This window comes from Patagioenas fasciata, chromosome 1 (genome assembly GCF_037038585.1).
Source record: "Patagioenas fasciata isolate bPatFas1 chromosome 1, bPatFas1.hap1, whole genome shotgun sequence".
NCBI classification, from domain to species: domain Eukaryota; kingdom Metazoa; phylum Chordata; class Aves; order Columbiformes; family Columbidae; genus Patagioenas; species Patagioenas fasciata.
The window spans coordinates 22,406,723-22,434,640 of record NC_092520.1 but is presented as its reverse complement, the minus strand read 5'-3'; the positions used below and the strand labels follow the sequence as shown (position 1 = coordinate 22,434,640).

Below are 27,918 nucleotides of genomic sequence, written 5' to 3'. Positions count from 1 at the left end.
GTGGTGGAGTCCCCATCCTTGGTGATATCAAAAAGCTGCCTGGACATGGTCCTAGGCAACTGGCTCTGGGTGGCCTGCTTAAACAGGGAACGGGACCAGATACCTCTGATAAGAGGAACAAAAATCTTTTAGAAACCCCTAGGCATAATGTAGCAAGACCAGGCAAAATGTAACAGAAACCTAACGGAGAAACAATAGCTCTTTAGAGACTGGACATGAGGCAAAGCAGGATGTCCTTGGCTTGCAAGCTGGGAAAGCAGAATGTTCCACTAATTGAAAAAAGAGCTACATAGTTTTTGTTGAGTAGCAGCACAAAATGACAATATGCATGCTCAAGAAATTAGGTCAAGAACCTGACACCGGAGGGCACCAGGCTGTGAGGACCAGCGGGGACTGCCAGAGACCCCGATGAAGACTCTCGAACACCAAAGGTGGCCTTCCAGTAAAAAGCGGGGTTATGTAAGTAATTTATGTTTAATGCATTTTAACTAAGTGGTAGAAATAAATGAATATGTAATAGGTATATGTCATAAATACCAAGAAGTGCGAATCACGATTAGAGGAACAATCCTCCAGGCATCTGGTGTGGTGTAATGAAAGTGCCTGTTTTTTAACACATTCAAAACAGTGTTTTTCCCGAATTTTCGGTATCACCTCCAGAGGCTCCTTCCCACCTCAGCCCCTCTGTGATTTTGTGATACTACAACAAAAAGGACACTCTTCCAGGAGTCTCCCCGTTTGCGAGACTCGAGAAGACTCTTCTCTCACGGAGAATCTGTAGAGCACTGCGGGACACAGCGTGGCCGGGGGCCTCCCCCCCAGCCCGTCCCCACGGCCACAGCCTGACACGCGTCCCACCGGCCGCCCCTCTTCCGCCCCCGAACACGTCACCGCCTCCCTGTGCCCTTGTTCTCGCCATCGCGCATGCGCTCTGCCCGTAATACGGCGGAGACCTAGTGTCGCCCACCTGTCTCTAGGGGGCGCTGTAGGGCGGCAGCGCGTGCTTCGCCCCGCCCCGGAAGCGTTTCCAGGTGACGGCCGGCCCGGCAACATCAGGGCGGGCGGTGGCCGCCGGGTGCTGTGGCTGAGAGGTCCCGCTATGGAGCACATCCGCACCACCAAGGTATCCTGCTTTGGCTTCCCTCTGCTGGGCGGGGCGGCCAGCAGAGGAGCGGCAGCATTGCCGGTGCTGCGCCGGGAGTTGCGGGGCGTGGAGGGCCTGTTTGGCTCGCCAGTCCCTGCCACGCCGCTGTCAGCTGAGGGCCGGGGTGATGTTGTCGTCCTTTTCTTCCTCTTTCCATTTTGTAGTTGGTGCTTTCAGCTCGGGGCTCTGGGGCGGTCCGTGTCGCTCGGTGTGGCCACGGGCGCCGGAGGGGCGGCCGATGGGGCTGCCTGGCTCGGGCGGTTCCCGGCTCAGGCTGTTCCCGGCGGGCAGGGCCGGCCTGGGGCGCTTCTCGGCTGAGCCCCCTCCGAGCTGAGGGCCTGGAAGGGGTAAAACTCCCGTGGGGACCCCCGTGCGTGCCGCCCCACGGGAGTGAACCGTCAGCTGAGAAAGGGGAGGCGGGAAGGGCTGTGCGGGTGTGGCCGGGGTTGTGGGGCGGGAGCAGGAACAGCCGGCTGGGAGCGGGTTGTAGCCAGGTTTTGTACTTGGGGTGCGGTTCCCTGCAGCTTTTTTTAGCTTTGGAGACAAATCACTTGTAAAAAACAACACTGTTTTATGGGGGTTTTTTTGTTGTTTTTTTTCTTCCTTTTAAGGATTCTGGTGTGTGTTGTTAGGAATGCAAACATATCAGTATATGTGCAAATGTGTTAGGGTACTCAAACTAGCTAGGCTGCAGTTGACATTTTAGACTTTTCTGATTTTTTTTTTCTTTAATTTGTTAGTTTGTTTGTTCTCTATAATGAAGATGTAAAAAAGAGATTTATTTAAGTCTGTATTCTTTTTGAAAATAATTTCAAAGTTTTTAAAGTTACAACTTTTATAGGATGACATTTCTAACAGCATTTTTCTCACCTTGCTCATCAGCCCTGACTGCAAGGTCTGCTGAAAAAGCTACCTCTCTCTGTTGTGTCCTGGAAATTGTCAAATCATTAGTTCCCTGGCAGTCTGACTTTAACCTGGTTTTATAGATCTGTGGAGTAAAAGAGTGGTCATGTTTTGGCTCCAAACAGTAGATTTATAACCAATAATTATATAAAGGAACAAGCTTTTAATTTGGGGGTGCAACATCTTTTATATATTTTATGTAATTTTATATAAAATGTGTATGACTAGTTCTATTTTTCATATATGTTTGTGTGTGTATATATGAAATGGGAGGAAGGTCTCTGTTGAAGCTACTGTTAGTGACACTTTAGTTTACTGGATGGAATAGTCTTGCACCAAGCTGACAGGTTGGAGATGAGGTTTCTTTATCAGCTTGTTCACTTACAAAACTACTATTCTGGGAACTTAATGTTTTATTGTTTACAGTCAATAGCTAATTTCAAAATAAAAACTAGACTAAAACCGAAGTGTCTTGGTGATCTCAGTAGCTGTTTAAGTTTCAAACCTGAAATTGAGACCAGAAAGGCTACAGGTTGCTGACTCCTTGGCATTTGCAAGTGATTGTGTTTTTGCATGTTTTTGGGTACCTGCTAGGAAAAAAATACTTCATGTACTAATATGACTGAGGAGAGAAACAAGCTCTGAACATAACTTGTAAGATACAAGACTTACTACTTGAAGCAATTGTTTTCATAATTCATACAAAAAAATCCATTTAAAAATAACAGTTTAGTGGCTAGAAGTAGCATAAGGTTTTGACTATAATTGTGATGTTTGCTTAGCTTTTTGTGAGCTATTGGCTTATTGAATATGGGTGGATTAAAATGCGTATATGCTAGATGGTAATATTTATGAGTATTACAGTTATATAAAGCAAGAAAACTAAAGTATAGCTTGCCTTACAAGTTCAGTGCCTGTGTAGGTTCAAGTTGGATCTCATTCCAGCTGTTCTGAAACATATCTGCTTCTTCCAAACTAACAGCATTTTGTTTGTTTTTCAATTTGTTTTATTAAAGCAATAGTGAAATAAGCTCAAAATAACAATGCAGTCTTGTGCAAATTAATTGCTGTTCAGGAAGCTGTCAGCCCTAGGAGAAGGCGATGAAATAAGGTTTATTCCCTCTCAAACTTCAGTTTGCTGGAAATATTGAGGTTAAAATTGTCTTGGAAGGGTCAGCACTACTACCTGCAATCAAATTTAGCTTTTTGTGATGTTAAACTGTTCAGCAGATTTACATTGAATGAAGAAGTGAAGTAAATGTAAAAAAAAAAAAAAAATCACTTCTGTCTGCAAATATATACTTAAATAACAACAAATGATGAAAACCACTTTACAATATATCATAAGTGGTGGTGGGGTGGAAGTTACATATAAGAATATTATGGTTTTGCAGTGAAGCTTTAGAACTAAGATGTTCTTAAAATATTTTAAAGCAAAGCTTGGTAGAAAATATTGGAGCTTCTTCAGTCAAGTCTATTTGTGTGTATTAAGTCAAATCTGTTTCAGTGAAGATTTCAATCTCTACTGGAGATGGAAAGTCTTGGTTAGCTCGACTGCTGAATCCTAAGCTTATGTTTGCAGCCATAGACATAAATGAGGAAGAGAAAACTCCTTTTGATTTCAGTGAATGCCATACAAAGTTGTAATAAAAGGGTCTTTGAATGATATACTGTAATTGTTTTTGTCTTGGTTTAATTATTCTTCAGCTTTTTTTAATGCAAGACTTCAGAGCTGTAGTTTCAGCCTTCCTTTCTGTTCCAAATTGTCAACTATATTGAAACACTTATTTGTGTGGTTGGTTTTTTTGTTGTTGTTTGGGGTTTTTTGTTTTATTTTTTAAAATCTCCTTTAATCTGCAACTCCTAGTTCTCATAAGCTGTCTGGTGATGCTTTTGCTGTAAATAGTCTATTGAGGTAGCTGTTGAAATTCTTACTGGTTTAAAATCTCCCTGATTTGTTAGTGCTAGCTACTGTCAGAATATCATTGTTGACTACTTAAATGATCTCTTTTTTACAGATATACTAAAACTCAATAGCAGTCTTCAGTCTCTTAATCTGTGAATATGTTCTCTTTAAAACTGCTAATTGACCTGTTTTTCGTAACTAAGTATTTGCCAAACTTTGAAATGAAAAAGCAAAGAAAAAAGTGTCTGTTTTGCTGAGACCAAATTAGAGCTGGTTGGGTCAAGTTTAAATGAACATGCCATCTCTGGAGGCTGTATCTAAATTATATTTCAGTTGTCTTTAAGAAAAGTACATAAAGCATTTAGCTTTCAGTATTGTTGAAGGCCACCTATGTAAGAGGAAGCTGGAGCACTAATATCTGTCTTCATCTAAGGTAGAAATACAGCTTTGAGAACAGCTCTTTTGTGATGTGGAGGGGCATGTAACTTTGCATGCAGGATACTGTTAGTTACTGTAACAAAACTGGAACAGTTTCTGTGTCCTTCTCCCTTTGCTGGGGAGGTACAGTGGCAGATACCTGAGCAGTTGCTGCTGCAGAACTGCCTAAAATGAATTATCTGTTTTGACTGTACTATATTGATTTATGCAACTCAGTATCTGAGCACTGATACTGTGCTGATCACATCTTAATGTTTTTTGAGGTACCAATGCATGTAGGTTCCTTTTTTCTTTCTAAACTGAAATCTAGAATTTTGTATGTATTAAATTGCTTTTCTAACTTTCAAATGCAAAATTGGGGCTTCATAGATTGTAAGAAATACCTGAATTGAAAAGGCAAGCTTTAGTGCTTTATATGTGGTTTTAGTAGATGACTAAGTTTGTACATACGAAGTAAGCAGCTGAACATCGATATGGTAGATGTGGGCTCTCCTAGTCACCCCTTCTAGGTGTTGGTGTTGCTGGTGTGGAAGACTTTGGAGTTCTGCCATGCATTCAGTGGCAGTAGCATCAAGCTGCAAGTATAGGAGCCTTAACTTGGTGCTAATGAGGCAGTGCCGCCAAGAAAAAGGAGATAAGGCATTCACAGTTTTCCTTTCCTGTTGCTGCACACAAAGAATCATGTAATGTTTGCTTTAAATACAGCAAACTGTGGAGCTCATGAAGTTATGAGCAGTAGAGAAAATTCAGGGTATCTAGAAATCGCTGTATTTGAAATGTTTTTCCATAGGATTGAGACAAGTGTTAATCTTATTCAGGAGGAGGAAGCTGCCCTTGCAAGACTCAAGATTGAAATATCTGATCCAAATGCCAGTACAATCCTTCAATTCCTAGGAGATTGTTATAATTATTACTATAACACTTGCATTTAATTAGAATTTATTTTGACTCTGAGGCAAAGTTACGATGATCTAAATTTTTAAAGTTGGGGATGATATAAAAGACAATAGATACCTAAAAGCGAAGTCAGGAGGACATAATCTTTATAGCTTTGAGTCTGCAGACAGCTGATGAAGCATGCTGCTGAGATCAGCTTTTAATTCAGTGCTGACATCTCAATAACAGGAAATTGTTAGTGTGTGTGTTTGCTCTACTTTCGGGAAGCAGTCTAAAAGCTTAGTAATTCATTGTTTGTTTGGGTTTTTTTTTTTTTTTAAGAGAAATCAGGGTATCAAGTTTACTAATAAATAACCATAGTAGCTATGTATATGGAGTAAGTATTCTGATGAGCCTAACCTTGTACCTTCATTATGCACTTTTGTATTGAAACAGCATATTTTAACTAGTCAGTCTTCTCAAAGCTTATGTGACCACTAGTGTATTCTTAATAGTTTGGCCTGAATGGCCTTGTGTGCTCTTTATGTTGTCTACCACTTTCAAAATTATTGCACAAACTGACAAAGCTTTTGAGGTTAGGATTCCAAGTTCTGCAAAAAAAACATGAATTTTTTTTCTCTTCACCTCTTTTTTTTACAGGTGGAACAAGTGAAATTGCTAGATAGGTTCAGCATAAGCAATAAGTCAGTGACGGGAACACTGTACCTCACAGCAACTCATCTGTTATTCATAGATTCAAGCCAGAGAGAAACTTGGGTAAGGATAACAAATACTTGTGACTCAAAAGCATAGGTTCTTCAGATGCATTTGTTCTTCCTGGTCTAAGGTTGAATTTGTTTACTAAAATGTTAATCCAAGGTATAAGCTATTCCCCATGTTCTCCTTGTTCATGGTACCATAATAAGTTAATGATTTGCAGATTGTATTCTTGCATGACACTGCTGCAGTTGAAATCAGGTAGCGTTGAAAATGTTCACTTGTTTTCAAGCTGTTGTAATTTCTTCTATAACCTTCACTTATATTCCTTAGTGAATGTGGTTGTTTTCTTTAAACAACTGACTTGCACTGCAGTTCAGATGCAGGAGCAGGAGACTGCTAAATAGTTTAAGCATAAGGTTTGGAATTTCTGTATTAACTTACCTTGTATTTAGATCCTGCATAGGTTAAATGAGAAAGCAAAATCCAAAGATCTAGGGTTTGGTGACATATTGGAGACCCCATGCCCTTTTTCAGAGTGGTAAGCAGCTGTTTCTTCCCAGGTGTTCATGTCCAGAATAAAATAGTTGAGAAGGGGCTACAGCTTCTTGGTGACCAATGTTGTACAATCAAAGTTGACTAGTGCAGTAATTGCTGTTAGTTTTTCTGCTCAGTGCCCTGGTGGCACTCATGTGAACATGGAGTTCTGGCTTCTACTCTAGCCCAGCTACCTCAGTTCAGTGCCTTAAGTCTGTCAACCTCCAGGGTGAAGTCTCACTTCCCTGGGTGTGGTTAACTTATTTTCCTCTAAGTACATTTTTTTGGGATTACACTTAATCCTGTATCCTCATTATCTTCCTAGATGCCTCATGGTGCTTTCAGTAAAAGTTATTTTCCGGTGATTTGTTCTTGGATACACTGTGCAATTTTGTACAAACCAAACTGGTGTCCTTTCATACAAAATGGGTTACTGTGGAGAACATGATTTGGAAGCATTACTTGTGCACTATCATAAAAGGTTCAATTTCCCCCCAAATTAAACCTATGCTACTGCATTTTTGTGATAATGCAAATGCCAAGTATAGTTATGATAATGTCTCCAAGATAGTCTTTGTAAATGCATATTTGGCAGGATAGTTTTCAGATGTCTGATTCTGATCAATAAAAGGAGATGATTGCTTCAGGGAGGTAATTGAAGTGCTATCAAGAACATCTTGTTCAGTTGAGGTAATGCATCTGTGGCTTTCTTCCCATGGTTGAACAACTGTTACCTTCCCATGTATTCTCCATTTTGTGTAGATTTGCCACGCAGATGCATCTATGGAGAGCTGTTGTATATTCATTACTGTGACAGTCTGCTGTTAAAGTGGTTGAAAGGCATTTAGTTAGACTGTCATGTCTACGTAACCCAGTGGGTAACACAGGAGATGTTTTTCCTGTTCATCTGTAGATGTTAAATACTGGAATTCTAAAGTCTTCAACATCTTCTGTATCTTTCATGCATTGAGTTGCTTTCCCTGACTTGCTTTATTTTACCTGAAAATTCTTAAGTATGTTCCTGTAGATCCTTAACAGTTAGATGTATGCTTGTTGATTAGCAAAGTTCTAGGAGTGAACAACTGCAGTGGGGTTTAACTTCTCACTTTTGCATTTAGGATATTTACTGTTCCGTACAAACATTAGGTAACACTTCAAAATATGAGGGAAGAGAATAAGTGTTGACAAATTATGGTATCCTGACCAAAATGCCTGTCCTGGATTTCTTGTTCGAAATGTATTTATTTTTATAACTGATTGACCAAATTAGTAAAAATACATATTCAGCATCACTTAATGTCCTGTATGTGCTCTTGTAAATAGTATGCTGTCCTCATTTTTCATCAGCCTACTTACGATGTGAGTTATTGTGTGCCACAGATATTACATCATCACATCGCTGTGGTGGAGAAGCTTCCTTTGACTACTTTTGGCTGCCCCCTTGTCATCCAGTGCAAGAACTTCAGGATAGTTCACTTTGTCATTCCCAGGGAGAGAGATTGTCATGACATTTATAACTCTTTGCTTCAGCTGTCAAGAACAGGTAATACTTCTAACTGTAAAAGACTTTGCAGTACATGCCTGGATTGCAAGTTGGTAGGGGGTGTGTGTGGGGGAAAAAATCTATGACTTTTCTATTTTGTTAAAACATGCATTATGTGGAAGTCTTTTAAATGGATTTGATATATGAAAGAATTTTAATGATTAAGTATTAACCTGCATACAAATTCAGATGATGTGTCATCTGGCTTTTGTAGGTCACTGATATTTGCTATCAGAATGTAGATTCCTGGGGTTATTTTTTTTGTGTGTGTTTTTAATTTTATCCCTGAAATTGTGAATATAAATGTGTTTAGTCTTTCTTAACTGGTGTGTTCCACAGATAAATTGCTACTAAGCAAATACTACCTTATTGCTGATTTCATTCAGTTTCAAAAATAGAGTGAAGTTTTGATGCTAAAATAGCAATACTAATTCAGCTTTACAAGATACCCTTGTCACATAGTGTGTATGATCGTTTCTATTTTCTGCTTTGTGTTTATAACAATGTAAAATGTTGTCATATGTTATGTGAATAGTGTATTATGAAAAACAAAATATTTTGAAAGTGCTTTTGCTTTACAGAAAGCTTTAAAGTGTATTGCTTTTAAAGGTCAGTAGATGTAAAATTCTGTTCTTACCTCCAAAAATCGTTTGTTCTTTGAGCTCTTGTGAAGTCTTCTAACAATTCTGCCTTTTGTCATGGTTAGTTTTGTCAGTCTTCACATTCTGACTTCTACTTCGCCCTTGTGGCTTTAGAAACGTCCCTACTGAGATAGGTCAAGGACACTCAAGAAAGCTCTCATAACCTACCTTTAACTAAATATCTAATTGTATCAGTTAACTGTGTGATAGTTGCAGAATAAATATTGCAAGACTGTCAAGTATGTATTTAGTCTTGCTTCTGAGAATTTTGAAGCCTGAAACTTTCTCTGCAGTTTGGGCAATTTCATGACTTGTCAATTGTGCTACCTTTCTTCACTTAGGCATTTTTGGGGACAACTCATTACTTAGTCTTTTTCTTTACCTTTCAGCAAAATATGAAGAACTATATGCCTTCTCCTACAATCCAAAACAAAAAGAAACTGAGCGAGTCAAAGGTTGGGAACTCATTGATCTGTCAAAAGAATATAAGAGAATGGGAGTGCCAAATGCTAACTGGCAGTTGTCCGATGCAAATCGTGATTATAAGGTAAGCGTGATAATTGAAACATGTTTTGTTTCGCATTTGTTTCTGCTTTATCATCTGACTCTAGTCCTATAGGAAACAGTCTAATACTATAAACTCACTACAAGAAGGACATTGAGGTGCTGGAGTCTGTCCAAAGAAGGGTAATGAAACTGCTGAAGGGTCTGGAGCACAAGTCTTCTGAAGAGGGGCTGAGGGGAGTGGGTTTGTTTAGCCTGGAGAAAAGGAGGCTAAAGGGAGACCTTATCGCTATCTACAGCTACCTCAAAGGAGGTTGTAGCATGGGGCATCTGTCTCTTTTTTCCGTGTAACAAGCAATAGGAAAAGAGGAAGTGGCTTCAAGTTGCACCAGAAGGAGGAGTAGATTGGATATGAAGAAAAACTTCTTCACTGAAAGGGTTGTCAGGCTTTGGAACAGGCTGCCCGGGGAAGTGGTTGAGTTACCACTCCTGGAGGTGTTTAAAGGATGTGTAGATGAGGTTCTTGGGGACATGGTTTAGAGGTGGAGTTGGCAGTGCCAGGGTGACAGTTGGAATCTATGATCTTAAAGATCTCTTCCAACCAAAATGATTCTATGAAGTCACTTGGCTTACAGCATAAGCAAAAACTTGCAGGTGGAGAGTGTTAACTCTTTCATCAGTGTGCAATCTCATAACTTTGTAATTGAAGATTTTTTCCAAGGCTTCATTGAGAGAGTATATGGGCATGGATGCATGTCTTTGGGATTGTTTCTAGAGTATACTTGCCTGTTTGAAGCCCAGCCCCAGCAACTGTAGTGTTCTGCAGCTTTTTTTCCCTCTTAACTGAGAAGGATTCTACTTTACTATTTGCAGTGCTGGCTGTAGTGATGCAGCTGATTCGCAGATTAGATTTTATCTTACTTTGTAGTCTGCAAAAACAAAAAATGAGGGGAATAATTTCATTATTTTATTGGAACACATTCTTAGCATTTGTACTGAAGAGCTGCATTCTGGAGAGGTAAATGCTAGTATAGCAGTGCTTGCTTATATAACTTGGGTACCAACCTGTACTTATTTATCCATGGCTTGCCTCCTCTTCTGGGCTATTTACATGTATATAGAGAAACACATTAGCAATTATCCTTTCTCTTATTTCACCTAACATCTCTTAAATTGGATGCAATAGAACTTGTATAGGATCTGTGCCTTGTACATAAAATTCTTCTTGTTTATCTTTGTCTTGCAGATTTGTGAAACCTATCCTAGAGAACTTTATGTTCCCGTAACTGCAAGCAAACCTATAATTGTTGGTAGCTCCAAGTTCAGAAGCAAAGGAAGATTCCCAGTTTTGTCGTATTATCATAAAAACAAAGAGGTATAGTGTGTCTTCCTCTTAATGCAAATACACTGAAAACTATTTCTCAACACTTGGTAGTAGTTTAGGGTGGGTAAGGAAGTAAGTACAGTGGCTTGTATGAATGATGTAACTCATGATAACCTTATATACAGCTGACACTAGTGGTGTCTAACAGGATGCTGAACTAAGCTAGTTTAAAAGAAATCCTTAAGTAATCAGTTGAATCTCTTAAAGCTTTCAGAAACTCACCTTAAGATAATTGAAGGTAGTTTTTTGCCAGCTGATCTGTCTTCCTTGATGTATCAAGAATAAAAATCTGTCAGGTCAAAATGGGGGTTTTAAAAAAAACCCAAATCAAAACCAAAAACCCCAACCAAAACACAAACCAACAAAACACTGAAAGAATAGAGCTGGTTCTTTAAGGAGAAATTTGCAAGGTAAATAGAACTTGAGAAAGAAATAAGATTTTTGCAGGGTTTGGTAGGGAGTGGTATGAAGCAGCATCTGCCTGTCTTGGCTCAGGGGTTCTTTGAAGGGAGACGAGGATTGTCACCTTGCTGAGTTGATAAATTTATGAAGAATGAATGTTAAGCTATTACATGCATTTGAAGATAATTACTATTTGGAAGATGCGCTTGATGGCTTCTGAAATACAACATATCATTGAAAATGATATGATGAAAATTACACCAGACAATAGCAGTACTTGCAATAATAAAATCATACTTTCAGTAGTAAAGCCAACTATAATTCATTTTATACCAGGACAGTAACTTGCTTTCCTAAGGTGTATTTTCTCCAGCCTATACTTTTGTGACATTTTTATACTTGAGCGAAGTCCGTTATGTAAACTGGTATCTTGCCCGTGTAGATAAACCTGAAAAAAAAAAAAAAAATGGTTAAACCTTTAGATTTAACTTTTAGGTATCATGTTTGAAGATCTCGGGTGATGTGCTTAACGTTGGAACACCTGAGCTTTTTTTCAGCTTAGTGCTGTTATCTGCCAAATGAAACAACTTGTTTCAGTGTCTTTTTAGAATTATGCAAAGCATTTCAACTGCAACGATTAAACTGATGGTAACTTGTTTTTTGTTCTTTATGGTAGGCTGCAATCTGCAGATGCAGTCAACCTCTCTCAGGTTTCAGTGCCAGGTGCCTGGAAGATGAACACATGTTGCAAGCCATCAGTAAAGCAAATCCTTCAAACCGCTACATGTATGTCATGGACACCAGGCCAAAGGTGTGTACTTCAGACTCTACAGATAAGCCTTTCTTCCTGAACTTTAGAGTACACAGATACAGTGTAATTCTGAAAAAAAAGGAGTTAAATATTACTCCATCATGAGCAAAAATATCCTTCAAAGGTAAGGTGAGACCTCTCTATTCAGGCATTTAATTTCTTGCTTTCTTAAAGAAGCTGAACCCCTCTCACAATTCAGCTAGAACTCACCAAATATGCTAGTGAACTTTGGAGGAGGTGTATTTTAAAAATATACTTAAAACAAGTTGAGAAGTGAATAGTTCAGTGCTATCCAAGTCATTGTAACTGTTTGAAATTAAATTAATGAAATAGTGAGCTGTTTTGGAGTTTCTTTTAGAATGGGAGTGCTGTGTTCTGTGTAGATGTTCTGTGAAAACTGCTATTGTTGTCTGTCTTAGCCAGGAAACAGCAGGGGAAGTTCTATTGTGGCCTTCTGAGATTGTACTTCATCACTGTCTAATTAAATTGAATTATAGTGGGTTTTTGACCTGCGTTGGAATGTGTGGAGTAACTTCCACTGTTTAGACTTTCTGCGTTTAAGTTAGTATTCATTTCACCCAGTCTCTGAACATAGAAGCTGGAAAATAAGGATGTAAAATGAAAAACCTACACTGTAGGATTTGTACTTACTTTGAGCAGGGTTCAACAGTAGGTTGGTCTGATAGACTGGAACTGAACCAATTGTGGGTTTTTTATAATTGTAATTTTTATAGCTGCAACAATTATTAGCTTCTTGCCCCCAGAACTGACATTTTTAGGATGCCTGGAAAGTGCTTAGGTCTGGGTCTTATTCTTTCCTTTTTAGGTTAATTGCTTTGTAGTGTCTTTGATCAGAAATGTTTGAAAACAAGTAAAGGTTTGCTGGTGGGAAGATGGAGAAGACAATAGGAAATCATTAAATTATTAAATGTGTCATTCAGATATGTCAACTCTAAATATGTTGCTTTTTATGTACCATACCTTTCTTACACTTAAATGCTTTCAAGTTGATTTGCCACAAACTGTTAATTTATTAGAATCTGTATCTAGTATGTGCTCTTGTGTGGTTTTTTTCCCCAGTGTATTCCACTGAAATTGTATTACTTTTGTTTCTTAATTTGAGATTTTTATTTCAAGTACTGTTTTTCAGTATTTTTATTTTGCCTTTTTAAGCTTAATGCAATTGCAAACAGAGCTGCTGGGAAGGGCTATGAGAATGAAGACAACTACTCTAACATTAGATTCCAGTTTGTTGGCATTGAGAATATTCATGTAATGAGATCCAGCTTGCAAAAACTTCTGGAAGGTATGTTCTAAATGTACCTTAACAGCATATATGAAAATAGGATAAATCTTTCAATGAAGTCCTTAATAATAGCTTATAGAAATATCAATAGAGTTTGTGTATTTTATACCAGCTCTGTTTATGACCACAGAGCACAAGCAGCTGGTAATGAATTACCTTAAACCTTTACCTTTGAACTGTAAACCAAATGAATGGAGTCGTTTTGAAGAAAACTGAGTGGCACATATGTCTTGGGTGAACTTGATTAGTATGTCAGTGGCTTGCGGGAAAGACTTGTGTTTTAAGTACACATGCATGTATACACATGTGTAATATAAATGCACAAAATAGTGTGTGTCTGTACATACAGTTTCATAAATAGAATACAGTTTCTTCAAGCAGCACTTAGTTCCACAGAATTCTCAATAAGCACGTGGTCTGTACCAAACTCTACCTCTTTGGCCTGGTGAGCTGCTTCTGTGCTTGTAGTTACATCTTAGTGTTTGTAGAGAGGGGGACAGGGGGAAAAGCAAACCACTTCACCATTAAAATGGAGAGGCAGAAGTCTGTTAAATATTTCTGTTAATGTTTTGTTTAGGTAAACATCTGAAAACAGATTTAAGATACTTTGTGGAGTATTAATACAGATTAGAGAACAGTGGCAGAAGTCAGGCTTCCACACCCAACAAACAATACATATGAGTGCTTGCCTTGTAGAAATACACAAATATTTCCAGTCATGGAGAAGGCTTATACTTGTATGGAAGACTATTTTGATAAAGGCGTTCTGGCTACATTGGTCAAGAAATCTTGTACTGGTGATAGCATCTTCCTTCACTCTCATTAAGTCAATATCTGCTGCTAGCCTGTCTTCAGGCACATTGTGTGGAATGCTGCTGAGCTTTGATAATATGTATTTTTGTGGTTATTCTTGCATATGCTTTATTGAAGGGAAAGAACAGCAGCATAAGCCTTTTTTAACAAAAGAAACAATTATCCTAAACTTTAATATTTTCTTCAGTTCCAGAAAACTAGCCAATAAATCTTTTTTTTTTTAAGAGGCCTCCTCTTGCAGAAGTGTGTGCATCACACTTCAACTTCACAGACTTCCTTTCATTTGACTCAGCATTCTACCAACAGTAGGATTATTACCATGTTAGCAAATATGTTTCTGCAGCTTTCATTAAGGATGGAATATGTTTTAGTTTTTCCTTGTATGGAGGACTGGTTTATTTCAACTCTATTGAAACAAAATCATATGTAATATCTATACTTTTTCTCTGGATCAGGTTTTGGGGTAAATGAACACAGTTGTTTTACCTCTGTTCAGTCTGTATAATTCAATAGAGTTTTGTTGAATGCCAGTCTAGAAGCAGAAGCATCTCTAGGGATAGGAAGGACTATTAACATTTCAAGAGGTATGCAATAATATACTCTTCAGACCCCTGTAGAAATGTTCCATCAGTGGGGTGATCAGGAAGGAAGTGCTATGGAAATGGTTTATAGCTTAAAATGAGGAAAATGCCATTGAACTTCTGTGTACCAGCTTCCCCTCTGTGTGCTGAACTGAGTGTTCTTCAATCAGGGATGTGATACCCATGACCCTGTTCTTTCAAAAACTGTTGTAACTGGGACTGTCCTTAGTTTTATTTATAGCAAACAACTGTTATTCCTTCTTCAGCATGTATCCTACTTCTGGGCTCTTTGTCCATCTTCCTAATTTTCTTCAGAATCAAACAATTCCATTTGCAAGCAGAATGTGAGACATAAACCTTCCCAACATCCTTTTGTAATGGGACTACGCCATGGAGCATACCAGGGTGATTTACAGTCTATTTTTCATCTCTGATTCAGCTGGTTTTTAAATATCTTGCTTGCAGTGAAACTGAACTTTACTAAAATGGTTTTCTTCAGTGTGGACATGATGACTCTGCTCCCCTGATGGACAGACTGCCCATCTATGTAACACTAATGGAAGAATCTTCACATAGACTAAATCTGTAGCTGTGGTATTTAAGTCCAGGGTTTATATATTAAAAAATATGGTATTATATGTTAAAAAAAGGTTGAACTCTGATAAGCAAAAGGGTTTTGCCAATGTCAAGAAACAACATTTCTGCAGGAAATACTTGAGGAAAAGGCTCAATATCTGCTATAGTTGGTGCATATATTTTGATGATGGAAGTGTGTTAAAGGGTGTTTTGTGGCTTTTGGTGAGTGTGTATATGGGGGATGGGAGGTTGTTTATTTGTTATTAAAAACAACCTCTGCCTCTAGCCTACTGTGTTTCAATCTGAAGATTTTAGTCACCTCTTGAGCTGCCTGAGGCATTGCTAGTGATGTCTATAAGGACAATCAAGCAATGCAACATTGAGGTTTAGGGGCTTATATGCATGTGGGGCATGCATTTATGATGGGATGCATATAGCCAAAGCTATCCTGAATGATTGTGAAGTAGCTAAACATCTTGATGGTAAAATAAATCATCTTTGACTCCTTCTGGGTCCATAAGAGACTGGAAATTATTTTTTCAGTGCATTAGTGTCAAAACAGTGTCAGTGCAATTTCTTTATTTTGTCACTAAGTAGTATAAAATGTCTTAATTCTTTGGGTTCAACATATGTGTTCTTATCTCTGCTTTAGTTTATTTAAAAAAAATAGTTAGAAGGAGCAAATAGCAGTGATGAAATATTTCTACCAAGCTGAAAATTCTGATCAAAAGCAGATTTTGACAGCAGTATCTGGGTGAAAACCAGCTGAGGGCTGGAAGCCTGTTTTTTTCTAGCTGCAAGTTTGTGCTTTAAACCATAAGCTAGAGAATACAGGAGTGAGTGGTCACAAGTAGTGCCTCTAGACATTGTCTTGTCTGTCTAGTCCCTTCCCTGCTGATGATTTACTTTCCAGATATTTCAATATTTTTTCTTTACTACAGAGCAGTGGACCTGTTTGTGTACTGTTGTGGTTGAGTAAGTGTGTGGAACCACTGGTGTAGAGGGAGTGTGAGCTGGCTGAAAGGATCAAGGTCTCAGCTGATTTCCTCCATGTGGCACACCTTCTAGAAGCAGAACTCTTGCCTAACAATGCTATCTCCTTCAAAGACCAGGGAAAGACTAGCTTAACCTTTACTGCTTTTACTAATGCTTAGACTGACCTTTACAGTTAGGTCTGGGATCCAGGGATTTCTTGATAACTTGTTGCCTCATGGTGCTATGGCTTGCAAACTCTTTTTTCTAGATGACAAAGACATATAAGCTTTAGAAAAGGTACTGCAATACTTATTTGGAAGTCTGAATTATCTCTGCCAGTTCAGCAGCAGCTGCCATCATGACTCTTCCTGAGCAGTGAACAGTATATCAAAATTTGTGTGGCTGACAGCTGGGAATTGTGCAGTGCAGGTAAAGAAAAGCTCCATGAGGCAGTGCTTTAGGAGTTTGTAGCCTTTGTTACATCAAGGTACTTGACTGAACATGAAACTACTTCACAAAATGACTTGGTGAATTTTGTTCTCTGCCTTTCCTGCCGACTCGCTTCCTCCCATACTTGAAGATAAAGATTATTTTGCAGTTGCTGTATGAATATCCCCACTGATAGCTTTCAGCTGCAGAGCCTTTTTATTTTCATTTGGAGTGCACTAGCTTAATAGACAGGCTTCTGCTGTGGCAGGAGGAGGTACTTCTGTAGATGGCAAATTTGGGTGTCTTCTCTTGGAATCACGCATAGCTGAAGTTATGTCAGCCAGCAACTATTTCTTTTTTATTACCAGAAGTTTGTCACGTTTGGACAGCAATGTAACTGTGTGAGTTGCTACTCAAAATCATACATGACCCAGGTTATCTGTCTTATTTGTGAACTGGTGTCTGTGTGAGAAACTTTCAGTCTACCTCTATACCCCTTGCTGTTACACTGCAAGGCAGCTTTCCTTTAACTTGGGTTCTTCCCTGCCCTCTCAATTGGCATTATTGTTGCAGGATCAAAGTATACCAGGGAAAAATGGTAGAGATCAGAGTTGGAATTGCAGTATGTCACTTCTGGAGGCAGAAAAAATCTCAATGGTTTTCAGTTTATCACTGTGTCCGTGTACTGCACTCGCTTTATTCTTCTAAGCAGAGTGGAGAAGGTGATGAAACTCTGGCAGTCTGACTTCTCTGAACTGCTTGTATTGTCTGGATGCAGCCACATCCTACTAGTAGTTGTAACTTTTAAGTATTTCTGGTAAGCTTTTGGCATTTGCATTGCCTTCCTTGGTAAGGCGAGGGTAAGGCTCCCTGTTGGGGATAACCAGTGTATTTACTTTGAATGTTATTTTGTCAAAAAGACAAAGATCTTACAGTAACCATGAATGACAAGAGTAGTTCTATGGAGTTGAACTTTGGAAAGCACTTTGTAGTACCCCTCTTGACTATTTTAGTGGTGGCTTTTGAAAGATTTCGAATAAGCTCGCAGCATAGGGCATTAGAAACAATATACAATTATTCTTTTTTTCTCTGTTGCAGGGTATAGGTAGCTGCAAATGCTTAAGGCTTTCTAACTCTTGGTTTCTTTCAGTCTGTGGCACAAAGGATTTGTCTGTCAATGACTTTTTGTCTGGTTTGGAGAGTTCTGGATGGTTGCGTCATATCAAAGCTGTGTTGGATGCTGCTGTCTTCCTAGTTAAGGTAACTTGAATGCTGCTTTGTTTGATGGCAAGTTGGCTTGCTACCAGGCAAAATCATACTTTAATATTATGTCATGTGTAAAACTCTGACCTTTTTAGAAGTAGATACTTAGTATAAACCGATAAAACAGCATATCGGATGTAAGTATTGCATATTTCTTTATGACTGGAGATGTTAAATATGCCAGCTAATGTTTTGGGATTGTTTTAAATGCTGTTGGGACATGAAGGGATTCTTATGCTCCCTGGTTCTTTTAAGTATTTATGAAAGGTATAACCAGTTTAGAGGTGGATGAAGTGAATCATTGTTTAGTGTATCCCAAAAAACTGAACTCCTGGGGTGCTAATTGCAGAGAAATGTAGTTGGCTGTGCTGACTTCATCTGGCAAGGAAATGGGGCTCTTCATGAGGACTTCAGAGGAACAATTGCCTTTGCCTGGCACCTGTGAAGCCAAGGGCTTGACTTGAGGGAGGCTGGGTGAAGAGAAAAACCTGGATCCTTTGTTTTTACTAGGTGAAATAATGGAGTTAATTTTAAAGTGTCTGATTTTCCTGAAGCTGACTCTCAAAAATACTTGGACTAACAGGATGTTAATTCTTAGCTGAAGCTAATAAGTGTTCCCTAGTCCTTAACTTTTGTGTAGTATAATGATAAACAAGTGGGTATCTTTAGTCATGCGTCTGAATTGGTTTGTTTTAGCATGTTTGGTCTGTAGTGTATAGTCTACTTCTTTCTTATTATGCATTTTGAAAGGGTTTTTTATAAGTTTAGTTTTACAAGGGGTAGAAAGAGAACTGGTAACCACTCTAGATGTTCTTGTTACCTTGTGCAAAGGTGGTAGTGGAATTTATTTTCTTTTTAAGAAATTTTCTATATTTCCATGGAGAGAAATTCCTAGTTTTCTGATAGTATCAAATCCTTTCGTTGTAATAAACATTTTTCTGGCTTTGTTAAAATAAAATCACCTGTGCTATGAGTTTAGGAAAAACATAGCTTTTGTATTTATTTACCAAATTTTGATTTCTGTCTAGAGCAGAACATTCACTAAGGAACAACTGTTTTGCAGGCAATAGCAGTTGAAAGTGCAAGCGTCTTGGTGCACTGCTCAGATGGCTGGGATAGGACTTCCCAAGTGTGTTCTCTTGGAGCTCTCTTACTAGATTCCTACTACAGAACAATCAAAGGATTCATGGTAAGTGAGCTCTTGCATTGCTGTGTTGTTCCTTGGGAAACAAAGGATGTAAAGTGTTTGTGTGAAAGTGAGCAGTGTATACATACTGATACTTGCTTTTTGTAGTTACAAATATAAGATTTGCAGTCTACTGATACATCACTCTTTTAGAAATACTTTGCTCCTGGGAAGAACCATTTATATAAAATCTAAAAAACTGAAATGCAAATAGCAGATTGCTTTAGGCACCCTGCAGAAATGTTGCAATGATTGCCTTTTGCATCAAAAAACACCCCTTACCTATGAAATGTAAGGATTCCAAAGTGCTTATGTGAGATAATAGATGTACAAAATCATAGCAACTCTGTTTATCAGTTGTCCCAAAATCAACATTATCAAAATCTAACAATGACAACAGCCCCAGTGACAGAGGCCTGAAGCTATTTAAGCAATCCAAATTTCTTTGTCTTTCTATAGAGAGGAGTTTTGGTATTATTACTCCAAATTTTAGAGCTGGAAAATAAATAGTGTTTTGCAGTGACTGTACAGGGTACTATGGGAACTCCCAAAAGATAGTACATAAAATTAATTTTATGTATTGGTTATAACCAACTACCACAAATATTACAAGCAGTGAAAATGAAGCTGAGAAGGAATTAGAAGAGGATTTGTTTCTGGTGAATAGGGAGAATGTGTAATCTTTAGGGAAGTAATTTCATCTTTGTTTTTTTTAGTCCTCACTGCTTTGGGAATGAAAGACTTCCGAGAAAATAAAGGAACTACCAAGTCACAAGTAGTTGCTCCTACTGTAGTTTGACTCATTTAAAATACAAAATGTCAATAACCTGTGGGGTTAATGCTATAGATGTAAGACTGAATAACATTTTACATGAGATTTTTGTTTGGTTTTACCTTCTAGGTCTTGATAGAGAAAGACTGGATCTCTTTTGGGCACAAGTTCTCTGACAGGTAGTTCACTCTTCCAATACAGTAAAACGTGTACAGTGAACTGAACTAAGGGTTCTTAAAAACAAGGACAACTTGTAGATGTTCGACTGCTGCAGTGTTGCTAGAAATTTTGCAATGAGTAAGCTATTTTCAGTAGACAATGCATTTTGTGTATTGCTATTTATTCACATACCTATTGAATAATTTATGTTATAGGCACAGATCTCTGTTGCTATTGGTGCCCAACTCTCAGACATCAGTAGCTGCATCTCATTCTGCATGTATGCATAGACGATGCAAAACCAATGTAAAGCTACATCCCAGCTATGTAGTGAATATAAAACAGTTTTGGAATCTTTAAAAAATGAGTTTGCGTTTGTGTTTACTGTTAATGAAGTCAGGCCTACATTTAGAAGAACTGTACGTTAAGAGTTCTGTTTTTCCCTTGATCTGCCTATTGCCAGCTATGACAATAGCCTTGCTGCTATTTACTGCTTATTAAATTGCTCTTAGCTCCTGTACTCCAAATGTTGACTATGGATGTAATAGACACAAAGGAATTTAACTGTCTTATGTTGCTTTTCTGTACTGAATACAGATGTGATTACTTACAAGTCAGAAAGATAGGTTAAATATAGACTTCCTTCTATTCAAAAATTGTCCCAGTTCTCAAAGTTAGGTGCTTAATCTCCAGACCAAAGCTAGTGTGAAGTTAATATGCTGTGGTTTAAAAACAAGTACAACTAAGACTTGATTTTATTTTTTTTAAACTTAGACTAGTTTCAGTCTGTTTATGGAATCTTTTTCAGGTGTTGTCAGTTGGATGGTGATCCAAAAGAGATCTCACCAGTGTTCACCCAGTTTTTAGAAAGTGTGTGGAATTTGACTGAACAGTTTCCACAAGCCTTTGAGTACAATGAAGCTTTCCTCCTTCAGATCCATGAACACGTCCATTCATGCCAGTTTGGTAACTTCCTTGGAAACTGCCAAAAAGAGCGAGAAGAACTAAAGTAAGCAGATGTATTGTAACGTGTCTTTTATTTATTCTAACAGACTAAGAACTCCTGTCAGTCTTCTTTATTTTAGGCTCTGACTAGAAACAGAGACAAAACTGGTAGTACTGAAAATGATATCTGAACTGCATCAGGGAACAGCAGTGCTTGTCATGCTTTTGCACACTGAAGACAGTCTTTCTAATTCTGGGAGAAAACCCCATGCTTGTTTTTCATAGGGAAAGATAAGACTTGTTTCTACCTCCTTTTCTGTTTGGTGGTGTGGTTTTGGTTTGTGGTGTGGTGTGTGCTTTTTTTGTTGTGTTGGTTGTTGTGTTGTTTTGTTGTATGGGGGGGTTTTTTCCCCCTTCTAAAAATGCGTAGGCTTAAGTTTGGAAGCATCACCTCATTCTGTCCCCCAGTCTGTTTTTAGGTAACTTTAAAATTCTTGCCTGCTCAAGACTGATTACATAATTATTATTAGTTCAGACTGACAGTCAAGTTTTCATCAGTTCATCTCTGTCTCAAACTGTATTTTAAAAGCATTTATTGCAACTATGCAAAACTTGCACAGCATAAACACTAGTATTTCTAAAACTGATAGTTCTGTTCAACATTAGCATATGCCAGGAAGAAGCTATTACTAAAAGCTTTTAATTTAAGAGTTATAACTATGTCTGGTAGCTTATTTGCCAAAAGTTAGGATGGATTTATGTTGAGTTGAACAGTTTCTGTTTTTTTCTGGTGCTCAGTGTCTTGACTGTTATCTCTTTTTGCCTTAAGAGTGAAAGAGAAGACTTATTCCTTATGGCCGTTCCTTCTGAATGAACAAAAGAAATACCGTAATCCTCTGTATAATCCAGATTTTTCTCCAGAACTAACTCTTTTGGAGCCTAATACTGCATCATTCAATTTTAAGTAAGTTTGAATTACATACAGTACCTTTTCTTTGGTTCTTTATCATGCATAGTTAAGTGTCTCCTACCTGCAGGTTCTGGAGAAATATGTACCATCAGTTCGATCGAAGTATGCATCCCAGGCAATCTGTACTCAATCTTATAATGAACATGCATGAGCAAAATAAACAGCTGGAGGAAGACATTAAAGAACTGGAAGCTGTAAGTATTGCAAAATAAATGTACTTATTTGTGACTCGTTCAAACTTACAAAAGCAGCACTATTAGACTATAAATGTATGAACATCACTATTGTATGGCATAACACTCGTTCTGTGTAATGTTGACTTTGACTTTCACTGTGTGCTTCTGTGCTAAATGCCAGCCTATGCAGCCAGTGTTCTGCTCTTAAACACAACTTATTGTGCCTTACTGATGGACTGTATCATGTAAAAGTGCTTCTATTACTAAAGCATTGCTGAAGCTGGCTTAATATAGGTTAAATTTATGTGAAACTTGCCTTAGATGACAAGGTACCCATTGTAGCTACAGCTGTGTTGCTAAACCAAGGAAACTGAAAATGTTTTATTTCCATTATAGCTACTAAAATGGAAGCAGTAAGTATTGTCCTTCTCTTCATATGCAGATGCATGCTATCGTAAGTCACTGTAATTATGGGGTATACAGAGTGTATTGCTCATGTGAAGATGGGTAAATCCAGGGATTGTTTTTCTATAAATGACTTCTGATAGGTTGCTGCAGTAAACAGCCAGGAAAGACAGAACACTGTATCTCACTTTATTCTAGTGTGACTTATTCTTGTCAGTTAAGATGCTGAAACTTCAGAACAATACCTTTGAAGAAATGAAAAAGTTCTCTAATTATCAGTTTTACTTTTTTGTGTGGCTAGAAATGGTAACACTTAACTCATGTTATTCTGGGGTGTGGGAGAAGGAAGTACAGCTTTTCCAAGAGGAAAGATTTTATTTAACTGATCTTACTGGTACATAATGAATTCCAGTCACTTAATCTTAAACTGTTTCAAATCTTAATTGTGTATCTAAAAGTTTTTGTGCAACTGAAGAAGCAAGATGAAAACTCAAGATAAAGCAAGCAGAAGACTAAGCAAGATGAAAATTCAAAACTGAGACTTGACTTTACTAGAACCTTATTCCAAGGTGTTAAGTGAGAGATGTGGGCTTAGGTGCAGTTGAATGATGGAGAGATTGAGGTGTTTGAAATCTTGATGTAGACTTTGCTACTGCTGTTTCCATCTTCAAAAGTTGGTGTCAGGAGACACAGATGTCTTCTGGGCTCAGTATAGGTTTTTGTAGAGCACAAACACATCAACAAACAAAAACAAAACAAAACCCCCAAACCAACCATTGAACAAAACCAGTTCAGTTAATTAGTTCAAGCTCCCAGATACTGGATGAGATTTTTTTTTAAATTAAAAAACAAAACCCCGAACAACCAACCAACCAAACAAAAAAAACAACAGCCACACACACACACACACAAAAAAAAAAAAAAAAACACAAAACCCAAAAACACACAAACCAAAATTAAAACAAACACAAGCAAATAAACAAAAACAAACAAACAAAAATACCACCAAAACACTTTTATTCTTCTTTTGCTCATTCTAGGACAGGTCCTTTCTTCCAGTTCTGCTTTCTAGTTGACATCTTTTGGTATATTCCTTCATTGGAACAAACTGTATTGGCATTTTTCCAGATATAAAGGAAAGTCTTTTAGAAAGCTTTTAGGAAGGACGAAAGGGCTTAGGTATGAAGTTATGCTTTGCCTTTAAGAGCCTCATGGTCTACTACAAGCTCCTTGGTTGCTAATAGTACCAAAGTCTGTCTTCCTTTGCCTGTACCTCAGAAAGTATTCCCATCTTGATAGCAACCAAACAAGGGGCAAGCCTGGAAGACCCTCTCCTTCTCTACAGACATTGACAGGCAACCTTTCTACCTTCTGTTCAGCTGCAAACTTTAATCATACAGTGCTTGTAGCATCTGCTGTAAATTCTGTGGAGAAAAATATTGTCCAATGGCCTGAATATATTGGACGCTTTTAAGATTCAGCTGGAACAGGTGCTGGGCCATCTTGTCTAGATTGTGCTTTTGCCAAAAAAGGTTGGACCAGATGATCCTTGTGGTCCCTTCCAACCTGGTATTCTGTGATTCTATATGTGTAACCCAAGAATTGGCCAGCACTTCTTTCAAAGCAGAATATTATCAGTAAAGCAGTGATGCTCACTGCTAGTAACCATTTTCTGTATTTCAGAAAATAAAGCAGAGAAATGGACAGTTGGATGCAGTCCCTGTGAAAGAATGTCTGCAGTCTGTTCCTCCTGCACTGAAAACCCCTCCCTGCTTCAAAAAGCAGCAGCCACTGATCTCTGTGAACGATGCTGTAAGAACTATAGAGGGCAGCAACACAGCAGACAATCGCTACAGCGAATTCGTGGAAGAGTTCTCTAAAGCTGAGCCTGCTGTTGTCAGCTTGGAGTATGGAGTTGCCAGGATGACCTGCTAATTAAAATCCAGTACTGTGCACCTCGTCGAGACTGATTGAACTGATAGATTATTTTGAGGATGGGTCTGTGCTGCATGACCAAAACATGATTTGTATATCGGCAAGTTTTGTTAATGTAGGCTAGAACAGCATGCTAGTTGTCAAGTGTTTGCTGTTCTTTTAAGGAGAAAAAACCTACCATTGTAGTTGTCTTTTAAATGAAATGGGGGCATTTGGTAAGTAGTGACTAAAAATTAAGGAATATCTTTTGGAACTTAAGTCAGTTTGCACTAAATTGATTGAAATAGTAATATTACCTTATTCAGTATAGGAAAACACAGGTGGTCTTTCACAAATTGATTTTATTTGGGCAAGAAAACTCGAACTTTCTATTTTAGGAACTGAAGCTACATGCATATATTACGTATGATATGATTATGTATACCCTTGTTTAATGTCACCCAGTACTAACTTTCAGTGTATTAAGTGCCATGGAAAAGTACAATATACTTCAAGTGATGAATAGTTGGCCTTAAACCTGTCAGATCAATGATATTGTTGTCCCTCACTGCTGCAGTCTACCTTGCTCTGTTTACATTGTATTTGCTCGAATTTTTATTTCCTTAGGACTGAATATGAGGAATGAAGTAGGCCTGAGCTGGCACAGCCTTTCAGCCAGTAGCTCTATGAATGTTAATTTATCACTGAAGACTGTTCTTCCATTTCCGCTGTTTAAAATGTGATAGATTGACCTGAATTTCCTCTCTGGCAGCTCAGTAAATTGAGCATCATTGAAGCTGCAGGTTGTCTGACCTTAAATGTTTAGATTTGTGGCAAAATAATTAAGTGTAGAGTAAAAAGAGTAAAACATGTCATGTAAGAAAACAGAACTTGGCCAATAACTGAATAGTTGGGTTAATTCAGATTGTTTACTATGTGCTGTACAGTTGTTCAAGTTGCAAGGATGGAAGCAGGAGGTTTTGAAAATGTAGGCTGCTGATTTGTTCCCAAGTGAAAAAAGTTTTAATGTATCTGAAGCTCTTGAGAAACTGAGTGCCTCCTAAATCTTTCATTAGAAGAAAATTTCAGTTATTGGTGAAAACCCCTTCTCATCTTGTATAAACTTGTCCAATGTATGCATATTTTAAGTAATTTCAGTACAATCTGGAAACTTCCATGTAATGGGAGAGGGGACAAAAACTTCTAGGAGGATGCAGTAGAGATTATGGGACATAACAAAAAAGGGAGAAACTTACAGTTTCTGTAACCTTCTAGTAAGGGAGAAGATTTTTGCTGAAGTTTGTCTTATGGTGGATTTTCTGAGTAGATAACAGAACAGGAAAGAAATGCCAGTGCAGAGTTCTTAAATAAAGGTATAAATTAGAAATTTGGGTATTAGGATCCCTAATTATGCCACTGATCTTTTATCTCTGGATTTAAGTAATTTTTGGTTACAAGTGAAGATGAGTTTATCCTCATCCTAATCCCGTAAGTCTGGTTTGTTGAAATTGAGTGTGCCACACACAATTTGACATAATTGGCAGCATTTCCCCCTGTACCACGTTGGATCCAGGACTCCATTAACAAGGCCAGTATAGGTCATGATCAAGTTGCACTTGTGAAGCTGTCTCGGAGAAATTACTCAGATACATGAGTCACAATTATTAATTCACCCGTTTCACCGATCTGCTTTTTGAAAGCCTATAAGTGTAAATAAAGATGGTTAAGTATTTTTATTCCCAAAGATATGAGCATAGTGTCATCTTTAAAGTACATTATCCAGTCATTTAAACACATTTAGAATTTCTCCACTGCAGGTTTTGATAGTATCACGTTTGCACAGTGGTGCCTTACAGGGTTGCTGCAAGAGAGGTTTTCGTGCCTTGTTATTTGTCTCCCCGTCATCTTCTGTATCAACTTGGTTCTGTGGTTTTCCTTTGGAAAAACATCTTACATATAAACCTTGTATTGTATCACAGCAGTGAAACAAATTTATTGCTGACAATATAGGTGTTATCAATTTGTACTTGTTTTAACACTTAGCTGCTCTGATGTGCCATGTACACTCTTCATATTTATTGTTTAGACTTTACAGACTCAAGTGATTATACTATGCTTTTTTGCAAATATTGTTGTATGTTGTTTTTACTTTAACAAACATCTGGGTGTCCCTGTATGTAAGGCTTTTGAAGAGAAGATATGTTCCCTTTATTGTTGGCTTATTTCAGTCTTCAGCCCCTTTTTGTTGGCGGAGTTTAGTTCTTTGCAAAATGAATCAGGTTGCCTTTTTATTTTAAATTAAGGTAGGCTCGTTAGGTGAGCTTTAAAATGCTAAAAATCTCTCAGCTCAGGCACAGAACCTATTTCTTCATCAAAAAATACAATACTTTCTCATCTGAAGTAAATATTTTATTCCAGTTAATATGTGAAAAGAATTTTATAAGGCTGTTTTGTAGAGCAGCCTTCTTATAAAGTCCAGATAGCTCTGCCAGCTCAGCCCCCAGGGTCACCAGTGAGAGAAGTTCCTGCAGAGAAGCAGCTGTCTCTTCTCGTTTGCTCTTCAGGCTTAAGCCAAAACTATCCAAAGCACATGGGACCTGCGGTGAAGTAAATAGCTGGTCGTGAAGTGAGCTCCAGCAGAAAGCTTGGCAGGATGGCCAGGACTCAGCACAGTGGGGCTGTTCTGTGTCCTTCAAGAAGGGTTTGAAAACAATCAAGCAAGCTGACTAAAAAACTGGCAGAAGCCTTCTGGGAGCACAGAGAACTTTAATTCTTATTTCAGTAGATGACCTTTTCTTCATCATGAATGTGTTGCTCAAAGATGCTGAAAGGTGTCCAGTATAGATCAAAATAATGCGCAGAACTTTCTCTTTCGTGCTGTGGTATTAATGTGTAGTTGGTATATTTGCCATTGCTCGGGAATATAATGTCCCAGATAAAAAGTTGCTGTAGTTGATTCTCCTCCATTGGCTGCAAGACTTTGGCACCTGTCAGTTCTATGCTTCATCTTGAGAAGTCTTGGTCAAGTCCCTGGATTTCTGTGGTCTGTGCTGTGCTTGATCTTTTTTCCAGTCTGAATGCTATAGAAGAAAAATAATTCCTTTTAATTAACCAAGCTTATAGTCTCACCTGAGCAACTACAACTGATTTCACTTTGTACTCCAGGCAATTTAAAATATTTATTTCACTAGTACGAAAAGACTTGGGCTTATTTTGGGGAGGCTTGCTATTGTCATAGTGTATCCTTCAATATAAGTTTAAATATCCAGCTATTCTGTTTTGTAGGATGACTGCCAGCTCAACAGACTAAGAAATTAATTAAGCAACACTGAACTGAGCCTGTGCATTTTCCACACATGTCCAATTACTAGTGACCTAGATCTAGGGCAAAAGCCTGAAGTCTGGAGAGTCCATGTAAAGAACTGGAACAGCAGTCCTTCGGTAAAACTGCACATCCCCATGTGGAACAAATGCCCTGATATCATGTTGGTTTTGAGGCAAAGCTACCACAAACCAAGCTGTGACAGTTGGATGTGTCTCTTCCTCAGGATAAGCACACTGAATGTGCCTTGCTGGGAAAGGTGGTGTGTTCTTCCTCCTTAGCTGCTGTTTTCCAAAGGCCTTTTGATAAAGTAACACATC

The 27,918-nt window shown here is 38.2% G+C and overlaps 1 protein-coding gene across 1 annotated transcript; it reads left to right on the top strand.

Moving 5' to 3' along the window:
- Positions 1 to 1,012: 1,012 nt before the first annotated feature.
- Positions 1,013 to 26,403, top strand: MTMR6 (myotubularin related protein 6). Its single transcript, XM_065830671.2, has 14 exons — positions 1,013 to 1,123; positions 5,928 to 6,044; positions 7,902 to 8,064; positions 9,095 to 9,252; positions 10,456 to 10,584; positions 11,672 to 11,806; positions 12,980 to 13,112; positions 17,637 to 17,746; positions 18,813 to 18,938; positions 19,837 to 19,886; positions 20,675 to 20,875; positions 21,641 to 21,775; positions 21,849 to 21,975; positions 24,046 to 26,403. The coding sequence occupies exons 1-14, from the start codon at positions 1,100 to 1,102 to the stop codon at positions 24,295 to 24,297; spliced, it is 1,860 nt and encodes a 619-aa protein (XP_065686743.2). The 5' UTR covers positions 1,013 to 1,099; the 3' UTR covers positions 24,298 to 26,403.
- The last annotated feature ends 1,515 nt before the right edge of the window (positions 26,404 to 27,918 follow it).

Excerpts from the sequence above, each read along its gene's own strand:
- MTMR6 (XM_065830671.2), top strand. The coding sequence starts at position 1,100 with ATGGAGCACATCCGCACCACCAAG. Across the intron at positions 8,065-9,094 it reads GCTTCAGCTGTCAAGAACAG|CAAAATATGAAGAACTATAT; the intron begins GTAATACTTCTA and ends TTTACCTTTCAG. Across the intron at positions 19,887-20,674 it reads GGGCACAAGTTCTCTGACAG|GTGTTGTCAGTTGGATGGTG; the intron begins GTAGTTCACTCT and ends AATCTTTTTCAG.